The sequence below is a fragment of the Dufourea novaeangliae genome, unplaced genomic scaffold (assembly GCF_001272555.1).
Source record: "Dufourea novaeangliae isolate 0120121106 unplaced genomic scaffold, ASM127255v1 scaffold142, whole genome shotgun sequence".
In the NCBI taxonomy this organism is placed as follows: Eukaryota; Metazoa; Arthropoda; class Insecta; order Hymenoptera; family Halictidae; genus Dufourea; species Dufourea novaeangliae.
In genome coordinates, this window is record NW_015374026.1 from 262,394 (window position 1) to 276,773 (window position 14,380).

The 14,380-nt window shown below is 32.0% G+C and overlaps 4 protein-coding genes across 4 annotated transcripts; 3 read left to right on the forward strand and 1 right to left on the reverse strand.

Annotated features, from left to right (window-relative positions):
• Positions 1 to 1,667: 1,667 nt before the first annotated feature.
• Positions 1,668 to 5,378, reverse strand: LOC107189334 (dolichyl-diphosphooligosaccharide--protein glycosyltransferase subunit STT3B). The gene is made up of 7 exons (XM_015577836.1): positions 4,995 to 5,378; positions 3,798 to 4,496; positions 3,410 to 3,720; positions 2,794 to 3,334; positions 2,236 to 2,697; positions 2,069 to 2,159; positions 1,668 to 1,918 (listed from the first exon to the last, which is right to left on the reverse strand). The coding sequence occupies exons 1-7, from the start codon at positions 5,216 to 5,218 to the stop codon at positions 1,838 to 1,840; spliced, it is 2,409 nt and encodes an 802-aa protein (XP_015433322.1). The 5' UTR covers positions 5,219 to 5,378; the 3' UTR covers positions 1,668 to 1,837.
• A 1,502-nt stretch (positions 5,379 to 6,880) lies between these two features.
• Positions 6,881 to 8,171, forward strand: LOC107189294 (hydroxyacyl-thioester dehydratase type 2, mitochondrial). Its single transcript, XM_015577788.1, has 3 exons — positions 6,881 to 7,071; positions 7,138 to 7,305; positions 7,771 to 8,171. The coding sequence occupies exons 1-3, from the start codon at positions 6,963 to 6,965 to the stop codon at positions 8,169 to 8,171; spliced, it is 678 nt and encodes a 225-aa protein (XP_015433274.1). The 5' UTR covers positions 6,881 to 6,962.
• Positions 8,172 to 8,434: 263 nt separating this feature from the next.
• LOC107189372 (follicle cell protein 3C-1) lies at positions 8,435 to 9,297 on the forward strand. The gene is made up of 4 exons (XM_015577889.1): positions 8,435 to 8,457; positions 8,564 to 8,840; positions 8,922 to 8,993; positions 9,072 to 9,297. The coding sequence occupies exons 2-4, from the start codon at positions 8,571 to 8,573 to the stop codon at positions 9,180 to 9,182; spliced, it is 453 nt and encodes a 150-aa protein (XP_015433375.1). The 5' UTR covers positions 8,435 to 8,457; positions 8,564 to 8,570; the 3' UTR covers positions 9,183 to 9,297.
• Positions 9,298 to 9,816: 519 nt separating this feature from the next.
• Positions 9,817 to 13,073, forward strand: LOC107189366 (zinc finger protein 354B-like). The gene is made up of 5 exons (XM_015577883.1): positions 9,817 to 11,041; positions 11,106 to 11,191; positions 11,252 to 11,567; positions 11,872 to 11,975; positions 12,375 to 13,073. The coding sequence occupies exons 1-5, from the start codon at positions 9,817 to 9,819 to the stop codon at positions 13,071 to 13,073; spliced, it is 2,430 nt and encodes an 809-aa protein (XP_015433369.1).
• Positions 13,074 to 14,380: the final 1,307 nt, after the last annotated feature.

The following is a 14,380-nucleotide window of genomic DNA, read 5'->3' on the forward strand; positions in this document are numbered from 1 at the left end:
CGATCAGCTGATTTTGACATTTAAAAGACTATAACCTATATGCATCAAAATGTATTGCCAAAGACCACCTGTTGATTTGTGTATGGTTTGTATTAATTTCAATGTTTATTACTCGTAGCAAACAATTTGTTAACAGTCTGGAAACAGACATCGACATTCGAATGTTAAAACATTAATAATTTGTATACACGGATAATATATCAATGTAAATAAATTAGTCGTAATTTCATTCACAATAAGCCTATTATGAATTTAACAGACTATGGATATTTATACAAATATATATTTCTATGAACTAATTTACAGAAATTGAAAGTAAACGAAAATTTATTTATTCAGGTTTAGATCAGTTTAGATGGGATACTATATATATATATCGTCGCATGTATACATATACATACCCCTTAAAAACCATACATGTTTTCTTTTTAGCATTTTCCTCTATTTCCAAATACAGAGAGATATTTAGCATAAATTTAATTATTATATTTTCTTAACTCAGCCTCTATATTCACACTCATGCTGGATATAATAACAACTACTTACCATGTTTCACGCTCATACTATTCATGTTCTGATCTGTCATTGTATGATGACAATTTCTAACACGACTACGATTTCTGTTTAATTTTATATAAAAGGTAGGAGAACATATTTATTGATATGTATTACAACTTTCTTTTACTTGTATTTTTTCCCTTATTCACTTTATAATTAAATATACACAATGACCATGTGCACAACTAGTTTGTGCATTTAACATTGCTTCAACTATAATTTTGTAACTGCATGAACACGTACATCCATTGAAGTCCATAACTATCTGTTATGTACATTTATAAATAAGCTCCATACAACTACTAGACAGTAAACAAATAAAATGAAAATGTTAAATACAAACTACATTATACCTAAAAAAAAATAACAGGAGAGCAACAAATAATTGAAACATGACAAGACGAAACAAGATCTAATACATTTACAAACATGTTTCTATTGCATAAAATTTGTTCTTTACATTCTTAGGTCGTTTTAGAGAAAATAAAAATAAAATTTTGAATGATACAATATTTTTAAATGACAAGATTCTTATTACACATTTTCAACAAGGTACTATACAATAAACTGTGTATACATAACACATTTTCAATCCCTCCGATCTAATCTACTGAATACATAATAAATGTTTTTATTCACTTTGACTAGTGAACTTTTACTTGAACTTTAATACGGAGTACACAGATCTAACGAAAATTTATACGTCAACCGTAAATTGCTTTTTTTTTTCCATAAAAGTCTCACTCGTGAATTCAAAGTATAGTTGCTTGAAACGTGTAAAGCGATTAATGACAGAGTGCATAAAAAGAATGGAGAATAGTTAAGTACAGAAAAATGTGAAATGTACAAAGATTTGGCTTGCTAATTTTAAATATAACATGTATCCATTTTACGGATTCTTTACAAAATTAGTGTCATGTATTGCAGTTATAGACAAATTATACGTATGTATTTTTACCTAAATGATATGTAAAACAACTGTTTAATAACCTTACGGAATCCAACAAGAAATAAACGTAGCTTGACAGTAAAGAAAAAAAAAACAAAACTAAAATGTGATCCCTTTCTTTTTATATTATACTTATAAAATAATTTTTCAAATTACGTGAAATGTTGGAAATTCTGTTTAATCTATAATTCAATTGATTCAATTTGTAGTGATATTAAATTCTTAGTCTGAGGTATAGTTTGTGGTAGACCCAAGGGACGGTAATCTTTTTCTTTTTTTATTACAAAAGTTGTATTTGAAAACTGTTATGAATTAGATAATAAATGTTTGTTACGTAGTCCTTCGTTGAGGTTTCTGTCCTTTAATAATAGTTGGCAGGCCTTTTATGTATCCTTTCTTGCGACGTGGTGTCTGAAACATTAATATCCAAGCCCCCACAACTTCAACTACGTTTCAAGGTCACGCAAGGTTTTATTTTGAAAAACGGGAAACGATACGATCGAAAATCGAAAGCATAAAATTTTACATTATCTGCTTTGCCATAGGAACTAAAGAACTCACCTTTTTACTGATATATGAATTGGCATTACGAGCAACAACTCGTTTAGATATTGGAATACTAGGTCTATTAAACTCGTTTGGTTTTTTCACCCTAAAAATGATATTCCAATAAATATGTATACAGCCTGTAATATGCAAACTGTATGCTTGTCATTATATACTGTTACCTGTAAATCCTAACAAGCCAGTGTTCAGTTGTATAAGCTTCTTCTAAGTACGTTAATTGAAAATTCTTATTCCCTATTTCTGCGCTACGTGTACGATCATAACCAGACGGTGACCGATAATCAATCTTAACCTCTCCGAATCGGTAATAACTTAACTTGTACATCAATGAATTCAGAAGGGTAGGTGAAGCTTCAGAATCCACACGAAACTCTCCCTTTTCGCTGAAATAATCACTTTCACGAATGTCCTGCGGATGTTCACCTTCAGCGATTCGTACCATCCAGAGGAACTTGTTAACATCATCACCAGAATATCCAATCATCCCTCCAAAAATAACTAATACATAATCTACATCTAAAGAGGTCATAATTTCATAGGCAGCGCTTTCATTTGAGCTCATTGCTTTTCCAACTAGAGCTATATGAGAATTATTCCACGTATTATTGTCCACAAGTGTAGTTCTATATTAATAGAAAAATAAATAAACTGTTAGAATATCCTATTCCATAAAGACACACGATAATGACTGATTGTAAATGTTTATTAACAGTGTATACCTGTTAGCCATTCCAGCAATTTGATAACCATAATCCCACCAACTCATAATTCTGGCATCGGTAGGTGTGTTTTGTGCTAACCAATAATAAGCTTCCCTGAAATCGTCTAGTATGGCTCTACCACCATCGTTGCTATATGATGCCAGAACAATCGAGGGACTTGAGTATGCATTACTTGTAATCCAAGTACAATGCAAAGTGAACATCATCATCAACATAAATGCACCAATCACGACTCCATTTCGAAGATTAACACCCAATCCATCACCATTTCCTCGGGGTCTCTCGTGTTTCATTCTACGAATTTTGCCAGCTTTGTCGTACAATGCTCTGCCAGGACTCCTCTCTCTTTCTTCCTCGCTTTCCTCTTCGCTTCCGTTGCTACTTCGATCATTCCTCTCGCTGTCTTCCTCTTTAAAGAATAATTCTAAAAGATCGCTGAATGCAACACCGGCAAGCATACAAACGACAGGAGTTAAAGTGAGCATAAGCCTCACCATTACTCCAGCAAAGTAAACAGCACTTATAGCGTACAAGATAACTGCGAAAGAATTACAAAATTACTAGTACCTCTTGTAAATAAATAACAAGAGAATCATCTTGCGTGAAAACTTACCAAAAACACGTTCGTCATTGATGTGTTTAATACAATACCACAGACCAACGGGGAACGTGGTAACAAGAATATGCAAGTCGAAGAAAAAACTAAACCATGTTGTAGGTTGATGTTCAGATACAGATGCTATTATTGGAATGTGTATTTTTGCGTAACCAGTATCCCATAACGAATAAAATCTACCGCTCCAAGGCGCAACGATACCGGCATAGGTCAAGCAGATCAAAATCATTAGGAGGATACCAGCTGTGACTGCAACTACTCCACCAAAGTATTTCATTTCAGATTTAGTAAGTACAGTTCTCAAATACCTATGATAATTGAACAAATATGTTAATTTATAAACCACTTTTAATATTGGTAGCATGTGGATATCAAGTTAATATACCTGAGAGTTGCCACGAATATTAGTAAACCAAAGACACCTCCTGCGGCCATATGCTCTGATGTTCTTATTGGTTGAAAACCGACAAATGGTATTTGCATACTCAACAAAAGTCCGAGTATATAAAATGTGGTGTAACTCGTGAACAAGCGATTACTGAATCGATTCATTGCCAATAGCACGAAAACGTGGAATGGGATTAGATTGATAATAAAAACGTAACCACCCCATGCTGATACCATATAAAAATATGACAGAGCAGTCATAGAAGCCCAAAAAATCGAACCAGTTTTAACTGACTTAACCCATAGATAATATGTAATTTGCAATGCAAATATAGCTATGCCTTCATTGTCATAACTTCCTGCCACGGATCTTGAAATGTAACCAGGTACAATTGCTATAAAGCACGCTGCAAATAAACCAGCTCCAGCAGTCCATATCTCTTTTGTTAATAAGTACGTAGAAATGGCAGTAAGGCCACTAAAAATTGGAGCTAGGAATACACATATATCTCTTATGTGCACTGGAATATTTAATGAGTGTAATATGTAATGTATTGACCCAGATGTGATCATTAATCCTGGGTAAACAGTGCCACCCACAATACGACCCAATGGATACCATGCTCTTTCATCAAACCAGTTTAAGAAATTGTAAAATCCATGTTGTACCATATATGCTGTTGCCCTGTAGTTAAACCTACATGAAAAAAAATATTCTGTAATTACCTGTACCTTATGTAAATATTAAATTGGAGGTTTTATAGATTTATAGGATACATAAATAGGTACTTGGAAATGCGATAAAACAAGAATTTTGACAGAATTCAACAAAGTTTTCACCTCTCCTAAAATCAATACATTCGAGACCGATGAACCAGCATATAAATAAATCGTGTAATATCTCACCCACTTGGCTGATGACTCAGCATATGGGTCATGTACAAATTATACATAAATATCATCAGTTTCTGGGGATAGTTTTGTAATAATACGTCGGTCTCGAATGTGTTAATAAAGTTTTTCTCTTTTTTTAAATTAAAACACTCTTTTAACAGAAGAAAGAAATTTCTATTCTGTTAAAAAAAATAAATTACATTAAAACTATAATGAAATCATATTTTCGTAATAAAAAAAGTGGAATATATATTAAATTATCGATAAGTAGGTATATGAATCTTAATGTGATAATGCATACCAAGGATCGAACTCATGTATGATACTTTCGAAGCGTATTACTGCAAACAGCCGAGAGGCGAATCCTGAGATCCAAGCGAGCAGCAAAACAGTAAAAGTAATCAGAGAACTGAGGCCAGCGGCGTTCGTTAACGTAGAGGTTTTCATTTGCTTAGAAGTCGCTTTCTTATCGGGGAACATATCTTTCCTGGTATTGGTCGCGATGGACGATCTATTCGGCAACATATTTTTATGAAGTATACGAACGCAATGGGAAGTACTCTTCTGTCAACTTTCAGCAAACATTTGCCAGAAACATATTAACGTTTATTTTTCATACGACACGTTGCAAATCAAGCAGGCCGCAACAAATCACCAAATCACTATGCCTAGGCTAGGAGGCTAAGACACGTCAAACACCGGCTACGTGTTCACCATGACTTCCACCATTCCACACAGTTGTTCCCACTCGCGTATGAATCCGGTACAGAGGTGACGGTCCGTTCGAATATGCGCTTCAGCGCACACCGCGTACGACACGTTTTGTACGAACGATACCGATTGGTTTCGTTGACAAGACACAAAACCAGAATTAGTTCATCTGCCAATAAGATCAATTTCGTGTCAATATAATTTCCGGTCATCGACTATGATCTGTATAGGCACGAGCATACAGTCCATACAGTCCAACATAAAATACGGAGGTTATCTTCAGTTATCTTGCGAACGTCATATCCGGATAAATGGTACTCTCATTAAACCTATTTACATAGTTATAGTTGAATAATTGCATCTTGCACACATAGTATGTAACTCTTTTCGTATAGTTGGTCGTGGTATACTGCCAATCGCGGTACGTCTCACAATTAAATACGAAAGGAGGAAATTTGAATTTTATTTAAATTTAAAAAAGTGCTTTTTTAATGAAATCTAGTAGAAAACAAAAGGCATGCACATATGAACGAAACAATAAAATATTATTAACTGTTAACGCTTCACCGTGTCATTATAAAAAATTAAAAAAAACGGAATAAAACTTCGGTAAAACACGTGTTTTTTTAAAATATTATCGCTAAATAACACGATGTAAGAGGGAGCTGCTACTGCGAAACTAATAGAGACACTATTATATGTATTATTATTAGAGATGGCGTGAACTGCTACTTGTGAATCACGAGTGATTCGATCACGTTCGTTCCCAATCACGGTGATTTTTCACAGTGATTCGGGATTTTTCGTGATCGTTTTTCATTGGTCGAGAAACCTAACAGTTTTTTTACACGCGACACATAACCTGTATATTTTATATTAATGACGGTGAATAATTAGAAACAATGAAGAATAATGAATAAGTTATAAATTATAATCTACACGTTACCTAGCAAATCATTCTTTTAGAATTTCTTATTCTTTCTACTGATTTTTAAAAACACAAATAGTAATGTAATTCATCGTAAAATAATATTGAATACGTTTTTCTGTTTAAAGATCAAGGACTTACGATCGCAGTGAGCAAATTCAGTTGAGATAAAAAAATCGCAATCACGGTCGTGAATGAAGTTAAATCACGACCGTGATCGTGATTCGGCAATCACTGTGATAAATCACTGTTGGTGATTTTGCACGCCATCTCTAATTATTATAGGGTCTCTAGAAACTTAAATTGTGATTCTCGGGATTGAGGACTGTCGAATATATGTATAAATAGGTTTGAAACGTTTCAAAACTGTTTTGATCGTTGCTTCCGTTGCTTCTTATTTAAATAAGTACCTATTATGTTTCTTCGAGAAATTTAAAACTATTATTGTACCTATCTCTTAACCTTTAGGTCGATTAAACTCAAATGTCAAACATATAACGATTAAACGTAGCTAAGAATACTTCTTACGTCATTTTTGTGTTAAACGATATTCAAAGAAAATTATACGACTGTATTAAACAATACCTACTGTAACGTAATACTTTGAAAGACAGAAGTAAAAGATTGCTAATGTTTACTAGCAAGGTGCGACTGATAAAACGTACTGGAAAAAATACTATCGGTCGTTACGAGTTTTTAAAACTTCTAGCTACGGAATTTAAGACCACTAAATCTAAAGGTAAGATATACGAAGAAAAGGTTATACAATCACTCGTAACTAAAATTGATATTATTGATTTTACAGAGGCAAAAGAACAGGTATTGGCGAACCTTGCCAACTTTGCTTATGATCCTATTAACTACGGATATATAAGACAACTTCAAATAATTGATTTATTTCTTTATGCCTTATCAGAAGACAATGTGAAGTTAGTGCGTTTTGCCTCAGGAGGTATTTGCAATCTGTGTGTTGGTAAGCTTTTGTTTCTTCAAAAAGAGAATAACATTAATGATAATAAATCATTGATAACAAAAATGAAATTTCAGATCCAATAAATAAATTGTATATTTTACGCAATCAAGGTATTCAGTTATTGACATCCCTGCTTTCTTCGCAAGATGAAGATGTCTTACTTTCTGTAATTACTAGTTTAATATTTTTAATTACACCTGAATATAAAGATCAGATAAATAGTGATACAATTGACAGAATCTCTGAACTTTCATCAGACCTTCAACATAATCGTATAAAGAATGTGGCAACAGTGTTCTTGAATGACTATTCCAAAGCAACAATTGAAACTGAAAATATTAAGAATACATGAAACACATTGTTCATTCATCTTTATAAAGTAAAACATTAACAGTGCAACTTATAATAAGGCTAAAATGAAGCTGACAAAGACATTTTTGGAATTTTTAAAAAAGTATTGTATAGGAGCTTGTGATATAACAAACTCAAGGAATGGCATGAAAAATATAAAAACTGCAAATGAAGTATCAGTTTTTAAAACAATCACTGGCGATGATATATTAAATTTTGCTAATTTAACCGGTGATTATAATCCAGTGCACACTGGTTCTGCAAATAATCTTGTCCATGGTGCTCTTCTTAATGGCTTGGTATCAGGAGTAATTGGTACAAAGTTACCAGGTCCAGGAACTATACTAGTGCAACAAAATATTACATATCCAAAACCATGTTATGCAGGAGATAAAATAGAAATAAAAGTACAAATTGTTTCTGTAAGAAAGATCATTAAATGTGTGTATACTTGTATTGCAAATGGGGAAAAGATAGTTCTAAAAGGAGATGCAAAACTCATTAAAAATTCATGAAAGTGCACTGCATTTTGCAAAATGGTCACTGATATGAAGTTGAAACTATTTTTTTGTTGTATTTATTTCCACTTTAAAGTTGTAAGCATATTGTACAAATAAACGATAAAATGTCATGCTTAAAGCATGGTTGCAGCACTACAATATCACAAAATATTGCTTATTATGCATATAAACTGACCCATTTTAATTGCTGACACGAATAAACTACATACCTTCAGCAACACCTGCAGTCACTGACAGACTTTCATAGAGTTCAAGCAAGAGCTTGTTATACTGAGTTTATGTAAGTAAAATTGCTTGTAAGTAAATATAATTTTTATATTTATAGTTACATTCTGCTCTACATACACTACAGGTTTAGCATTAAGAACAAGTATTTTCTTTTACAGACAAAAAATGTACTTGTTATATTTATTATTAGTTGTTTGCCTTGCACCTGCACTTGCAGATGGTGAAAGAAAATTAAAACTTTCAAACAATACTATTCAAGTACCAATCGCTAAACCTCCTTCTGGCTGTACATGTGGAATCTTTCTAAGTGGTCAATTTAAAAAAGGCAGTAAAGAGAAACCTAATGGAAATCCTGCACTGGTCCACGATCAACCTGGAATATTTCCATGTACTCCAAGTGGAAATAGACAGTGCATAAATAAATGTTTGGACACTGTAAGTTAACTTCTTGCAAATACATGTTTTCATATTTTCTTTTTATTCTATGACCTCAAGAATTATTGAATTTAATTACAGATCATCAAGTATCTTCCAAACAGTTCTACAATATTATGTAGTTCATTAGAACGTGACTGTTCTAAGGAAAGAGTAAGTGTTATATCACGTTCTACAAAAATTTTACTTAAAAAAAAAAGACATTAATATGAACAATATGTTTTGTAATAGGCTTATTTATTTATCAAGAATTGTAAACACGAGTGGATTAACACAAATTTATCTGCTGCAAGAGAATATTGCTGCAAGAATGGAGCACCATATAAATGTCCGATACGTTAAAATATCCGTGACATACTTTTTGTAGTTTTTTACTTTATTTAAATTGATGAATGTAAAACCCCTTTTATTTAATAAACACGTTCTTACTTCCTCCGAAACTGTCTTATTGAATGTCCCGCCCCTTGTCTAAATATAGCTTCAAGATCGTCACCTACACTCCACATAGAATCAGAGGAATCCCGGATAAATATCTGAAATTGTCAGTCTATAATTAAACTTCTAGATGTAAAACTCAGTTCTATTTTGTACATCTCAAACACGGACATATTGTCCTTTATTTAAACATCGTTATTTAATAATTGAAATGTGACACGTGATTTTGATCTCTAAATGGTGTTAATGGGTCAAGTTCAAGCATAATCCCAATAACATTATAAATGACAATGTTAAATTTAAACTGACCAGTTAGTTTAATTTCATACTTCGTTAATTTTCATGCTCTAAAGGTCCAGGTCCTTTAAAAACATTGGATTTTATTGATATGAAACAAATGGAAAAAGTATCATACACGGTTATTAAATACTACCAAGGAAATTGTGCTACTTTGTAATACTAGAATAAGATGAAGATTTATTCCTATAAATAGTGAATGTTTTGTGTTAAAGGTATAGCAACTAAAAACATAACGGAAAATATGTGTGCACGACTGTTAGCATGCCCTTTATGCTCTCAACCAGGTTTCTTAACACTGGATGCTCTGCGAACAGGATTGATAAGTGTAGCAACTCGACCTCTTTCATGCCCAGTGTGCAATGAAATATTACTTGGTATAGACAAATTAACCATTCACTTATTTAGTCATACTATCAATTTACATAGTAACAATACAGTGGAACCTTCAAAACATACAAATATTGCCACCAGCAACAGTAATTCATCGACAGTACATAGTCCACAAAATACAAGTTTTCAGGATTGGAATGTATGTAAGATACAAGCCACAGATGAAAATGAATGTTTAGAAAATCATTTAAATATCCAAAGCAACTTAAAATCTTCGAAGAATATAGAAGCTACAGAAGAAAAACTTTCAATTATGAATTCAGGGGTTTGTATACAAGAACAAAGTTTGCCTATGAATAATACACCTGAAATTGCATTTCTACCAAATTCAATTTGCAAAAGTGAAAGCATAAATATGATTCAGAAAATTCATGAAAATGAAAAAATAATACCAAAAATAAAAAAAGATTCTCAACAAATACTACAAGGAGCTTTAAAAGTAAGTTATACCACACAGTATTACACAGCAGATAATATTAAACATGCAAATACAGTAGAAAATCATGCTCAAAGAGACCATGAGAATATACAAACTTTTAAACAATGGATTGAAAATCAACACTGTGACCGACAAACTTGTATAAATGGAGATACAAGTCCACTAGAAAGATTTAGAACAGAAAGTAAAGAATCTTGTAAAACTAAACAAAACTATAATGAACACATGGCACCGGATGATAAATTCCCAGCAACACATACTACAACAACTTGTACCAATGCATTGGCAGAAAAGTATAATAATGAGAAACATGGACAAGACAGTTCACCTACTACCTGTAATCAAAACCAAACTGATATTCTCAAAAATGAACAAATATTAACCCAGTTGAAACTTCTCAAACCATTGCCTACAGAGGAGAAGACTGAACATTGCAACATATGTGGCTTTCACTTTCCTGACTACAATATTCTGCTTTTACACAAACAATTAGTGCATACAATCAATGAAAAAGATTTGGATATCATTCCTGAAAACTTTCTTAAAAGTTATTCATGTCACTTGTGTTCTAAAATTTTTAAAATGCGTGGTAGTTTAATGGTCCACATGAGAGTAGCACATATGGGATACAATTTAGGTACTTTATTAATGTTATATTAAATGCATACCGTTTGGTACATATTAACAAAAAATATTTTTAGGCTCTTTAGCAAAAGGTGGACAAGTAGAACTTATCTTCAACGAGAATAAATATAACTGCCCTACATGCGGAAAAATATTCAAAAAGGTAAATCTATTGTGTTCAAAACATTTGCCAAAAATAACAATACACTTAATAATGTTTCAGGAGCAACATGTAATACAGCATTTAAAAACTCATGAAGCTAAGCAATGGGAATGCGATGTATGCAGCAAAATGTTCACTACAAAATATTTTTTAAAAAAACATAAACGATTGCATTCGGGAGAGATGCCTTATAAGTGTAATATATGTAATAAAACGTTTACTTTCCAACAATCGTATCATAAACATAGATTATATCACAAAGATGATAAACCACATACATGCGCGACTTGTAGCAGGTCATTTAAAGAACTATCTACTTTACATAATCACGAAAGGATTCATACAGGGGAGAAACCTTTTGCATGTGAAACTTGTGGTATGTGATTCCTCCGGGAAGGTTTTATTCAACAAATGCTATGAGAGTCTTGGATTAAAGCATGTTTTGTTTTCAGTTATTACTAACGATTTAACATGGATTGTTCAGTTTCTACAGTGTACATATAACAAAGTTTTGTGACCATTACTGCTATTATAAATGCAGCTTATACACGAAAGCCAAAACTAATAATAATATCAACACCAGATAATCAGAAGATTTTAATCTTGTGTAATATTCATTTAAAGAACACTAATTACAATTATATGTAATATTAAACATTACAATTTATTATTTTTTTTAGGAAAATGCTTCAGACAACGTGTTTCATATCTAGTTCATCGTAGAATTCATACAGGAGTTATGCCTTATAAATGCACAACATGTGGAAGAAGTTTCAGATACAAGGTATCTAATATAGTAATGCTCTGTAATTACAATGAATATACAGGGTAGACCAGTACAAGTAGAAAAACGCGGCAGGTCATTCTAATGTGGACACAAGTTAAAAATGTACAATAAAACTTTTTCGTATGATGCTTCTTTTCGAGATAGTCGAATTTGACAATTCATCTAGTACATATGTATCTGTCTTGAGAATAAGTAGAAACGGAATGTAATGAACAGATATGTGGCCAAATCCTATTTAATTGCACAAGGGTATTCAGAAAATTTTCAAATTTGATTATCTCGGAAATGAAACATTATAGGAAAAAATATTATTTTACATGTAGAATAACCTCCTTTCCGATTATACTAGCCATCCTGGCCCACCCTTATAATTTCAGTATCCATTTACTATTGCAGGTAAGTCAGAGAACTCATAAGTGTCCAGCACAACAGGTGGCAAATCTGCAACAACCAAACAGTATGGATCAGAAGGCAATACAGTTACCACATGCACAAGACTTAACTAATAATCCATGTAAAATCCAAAAAGATTCTGTAGAAGAAAGTCAATCAATTTTAAATGTTATAAATAACGAAGAGAATAAATACATCTTGATAATAAACACTCAGGGTCAACATCTTTTAACAAAGGAATCAAACATTAGTAATACACGAGTAATACAAGGTATAGACCAAAAATTAGATGAATGTATAAGCATTAATGACAAAAATGAAGAAACAAAGAATATATGGAGGTCTGACATTCCTAATAGCAATATATTTAAGAAAACACACAAAGTATCTGAAGAGCTATATTCAAAAAATGAGAAACCACTTCAAGAAAATACAAATGACTTCTTCTCAATGATAATATCTCCACTTGAAAATGGAATATCCTCTCCAACTGCTGAAATGGAACATTTACGACTATCATCACCAGCACAAAAAGATGTATTAAAACCTTATAATAATTTTGGCAATACAACACACGAAATAGATATAAATAACACAAATATAGAACAAAGTTTTAATAGTGAAGAAAATGTTACGAATACATTACAAACTATAAATGAAGAGTCTTTAAAACAACTTCTGTACGGAATTAATGAAAAATAATTAGAAGATCAAACACAAATAAGCATATAGAAAATAAATTATAAATTTCTGCTATTAGAAATAAATAGAAAGTCTGTAAAACAAAAATTATTTTATTTAAAATAAAATGAAAGAAAATCTATCGAATGTTTTCAAAATATAAAGACCGTAATAATTTATTTGACAAAAAATATCCTAACGCATGATTTAAGTACTTAACTTTTTAAATTTTTCATTTGTCATAATTCTACGACATTCTTTCCCGGTTGCAACGTTTAAAAGTTTAAACAAATCTATATATTTCGAAAAAGTTTTTTTCAAATTATAATGGATTGGACTTTTAAATAAATTAAACCACTTACCATCAACTGTATTTCTCTTACCTCGGTGTTTAAATCATGATCAATGTTTGTTTATGTCAATAAACCAATACAACCGTCGTTCAAAATTATGTAGTGCTATGTACCTAGTGTCCATTCTATTCCGAAAATCTGAATCATCGGCAATCATCAGCGACCTTGACAGTTCTCTCTTATACTTTGATATTTAATGACGTATAATATGCATAGCATATGTAATAGACTGCGCTGCTTATGTTTCCATATAATTGTTCCATTGTTGAATTCTCCTAAATTGCATTTGTGTATAAAGAATTGTTGGTTACGGACTTTATAATTAATATCTAATATTTGTGCACACAGTTGGAGTGATTGAAAAGACCCATAATGCCATCTACGATAAAGTACCGAAGCTATTAGTCAATACATTTTATCTTTGTGCCCTTAGATGTGTTACAATGGTTACAATGTCCTTTGGACATGCGGTTAAATAAAAAATTAAATATTTGTTAAAGAATACAACAATGAACAATATCATCGTATCGTATTTATTTGAAATAAAAGATCTTAGGCTTAAAACATTATAATTATTACCATGTACGTATATAATATAATGTAAATATGATATCAAAAACTAAATTAATTCAACATCTCATCTGTGATATTAATTTTGTTTAAACAGATGACTGCAGAGCATGCTTATGCCATCTAGCGACAAGTAGATGGCACTAATTGAATAGTGGCTTGGGTATTTCGCCGTAGATAGCGCTATGGTTCTTAGTGGTCATTACCATTGTGTATGAACAATTAAATATTAGTAAAAAACGTTGCAACCGGAACGGTTAATGCATGCTACCATGTGATGTTACCGAATAAATGATGTTGCATGTAAATGTACGATACGCCATTAAATATCCAAACATAAGAAAGTACTCTCATTTTGGCTAGTACTCTGAAATTGTGAAGTAAGGTGGACACCTATTTTGAACC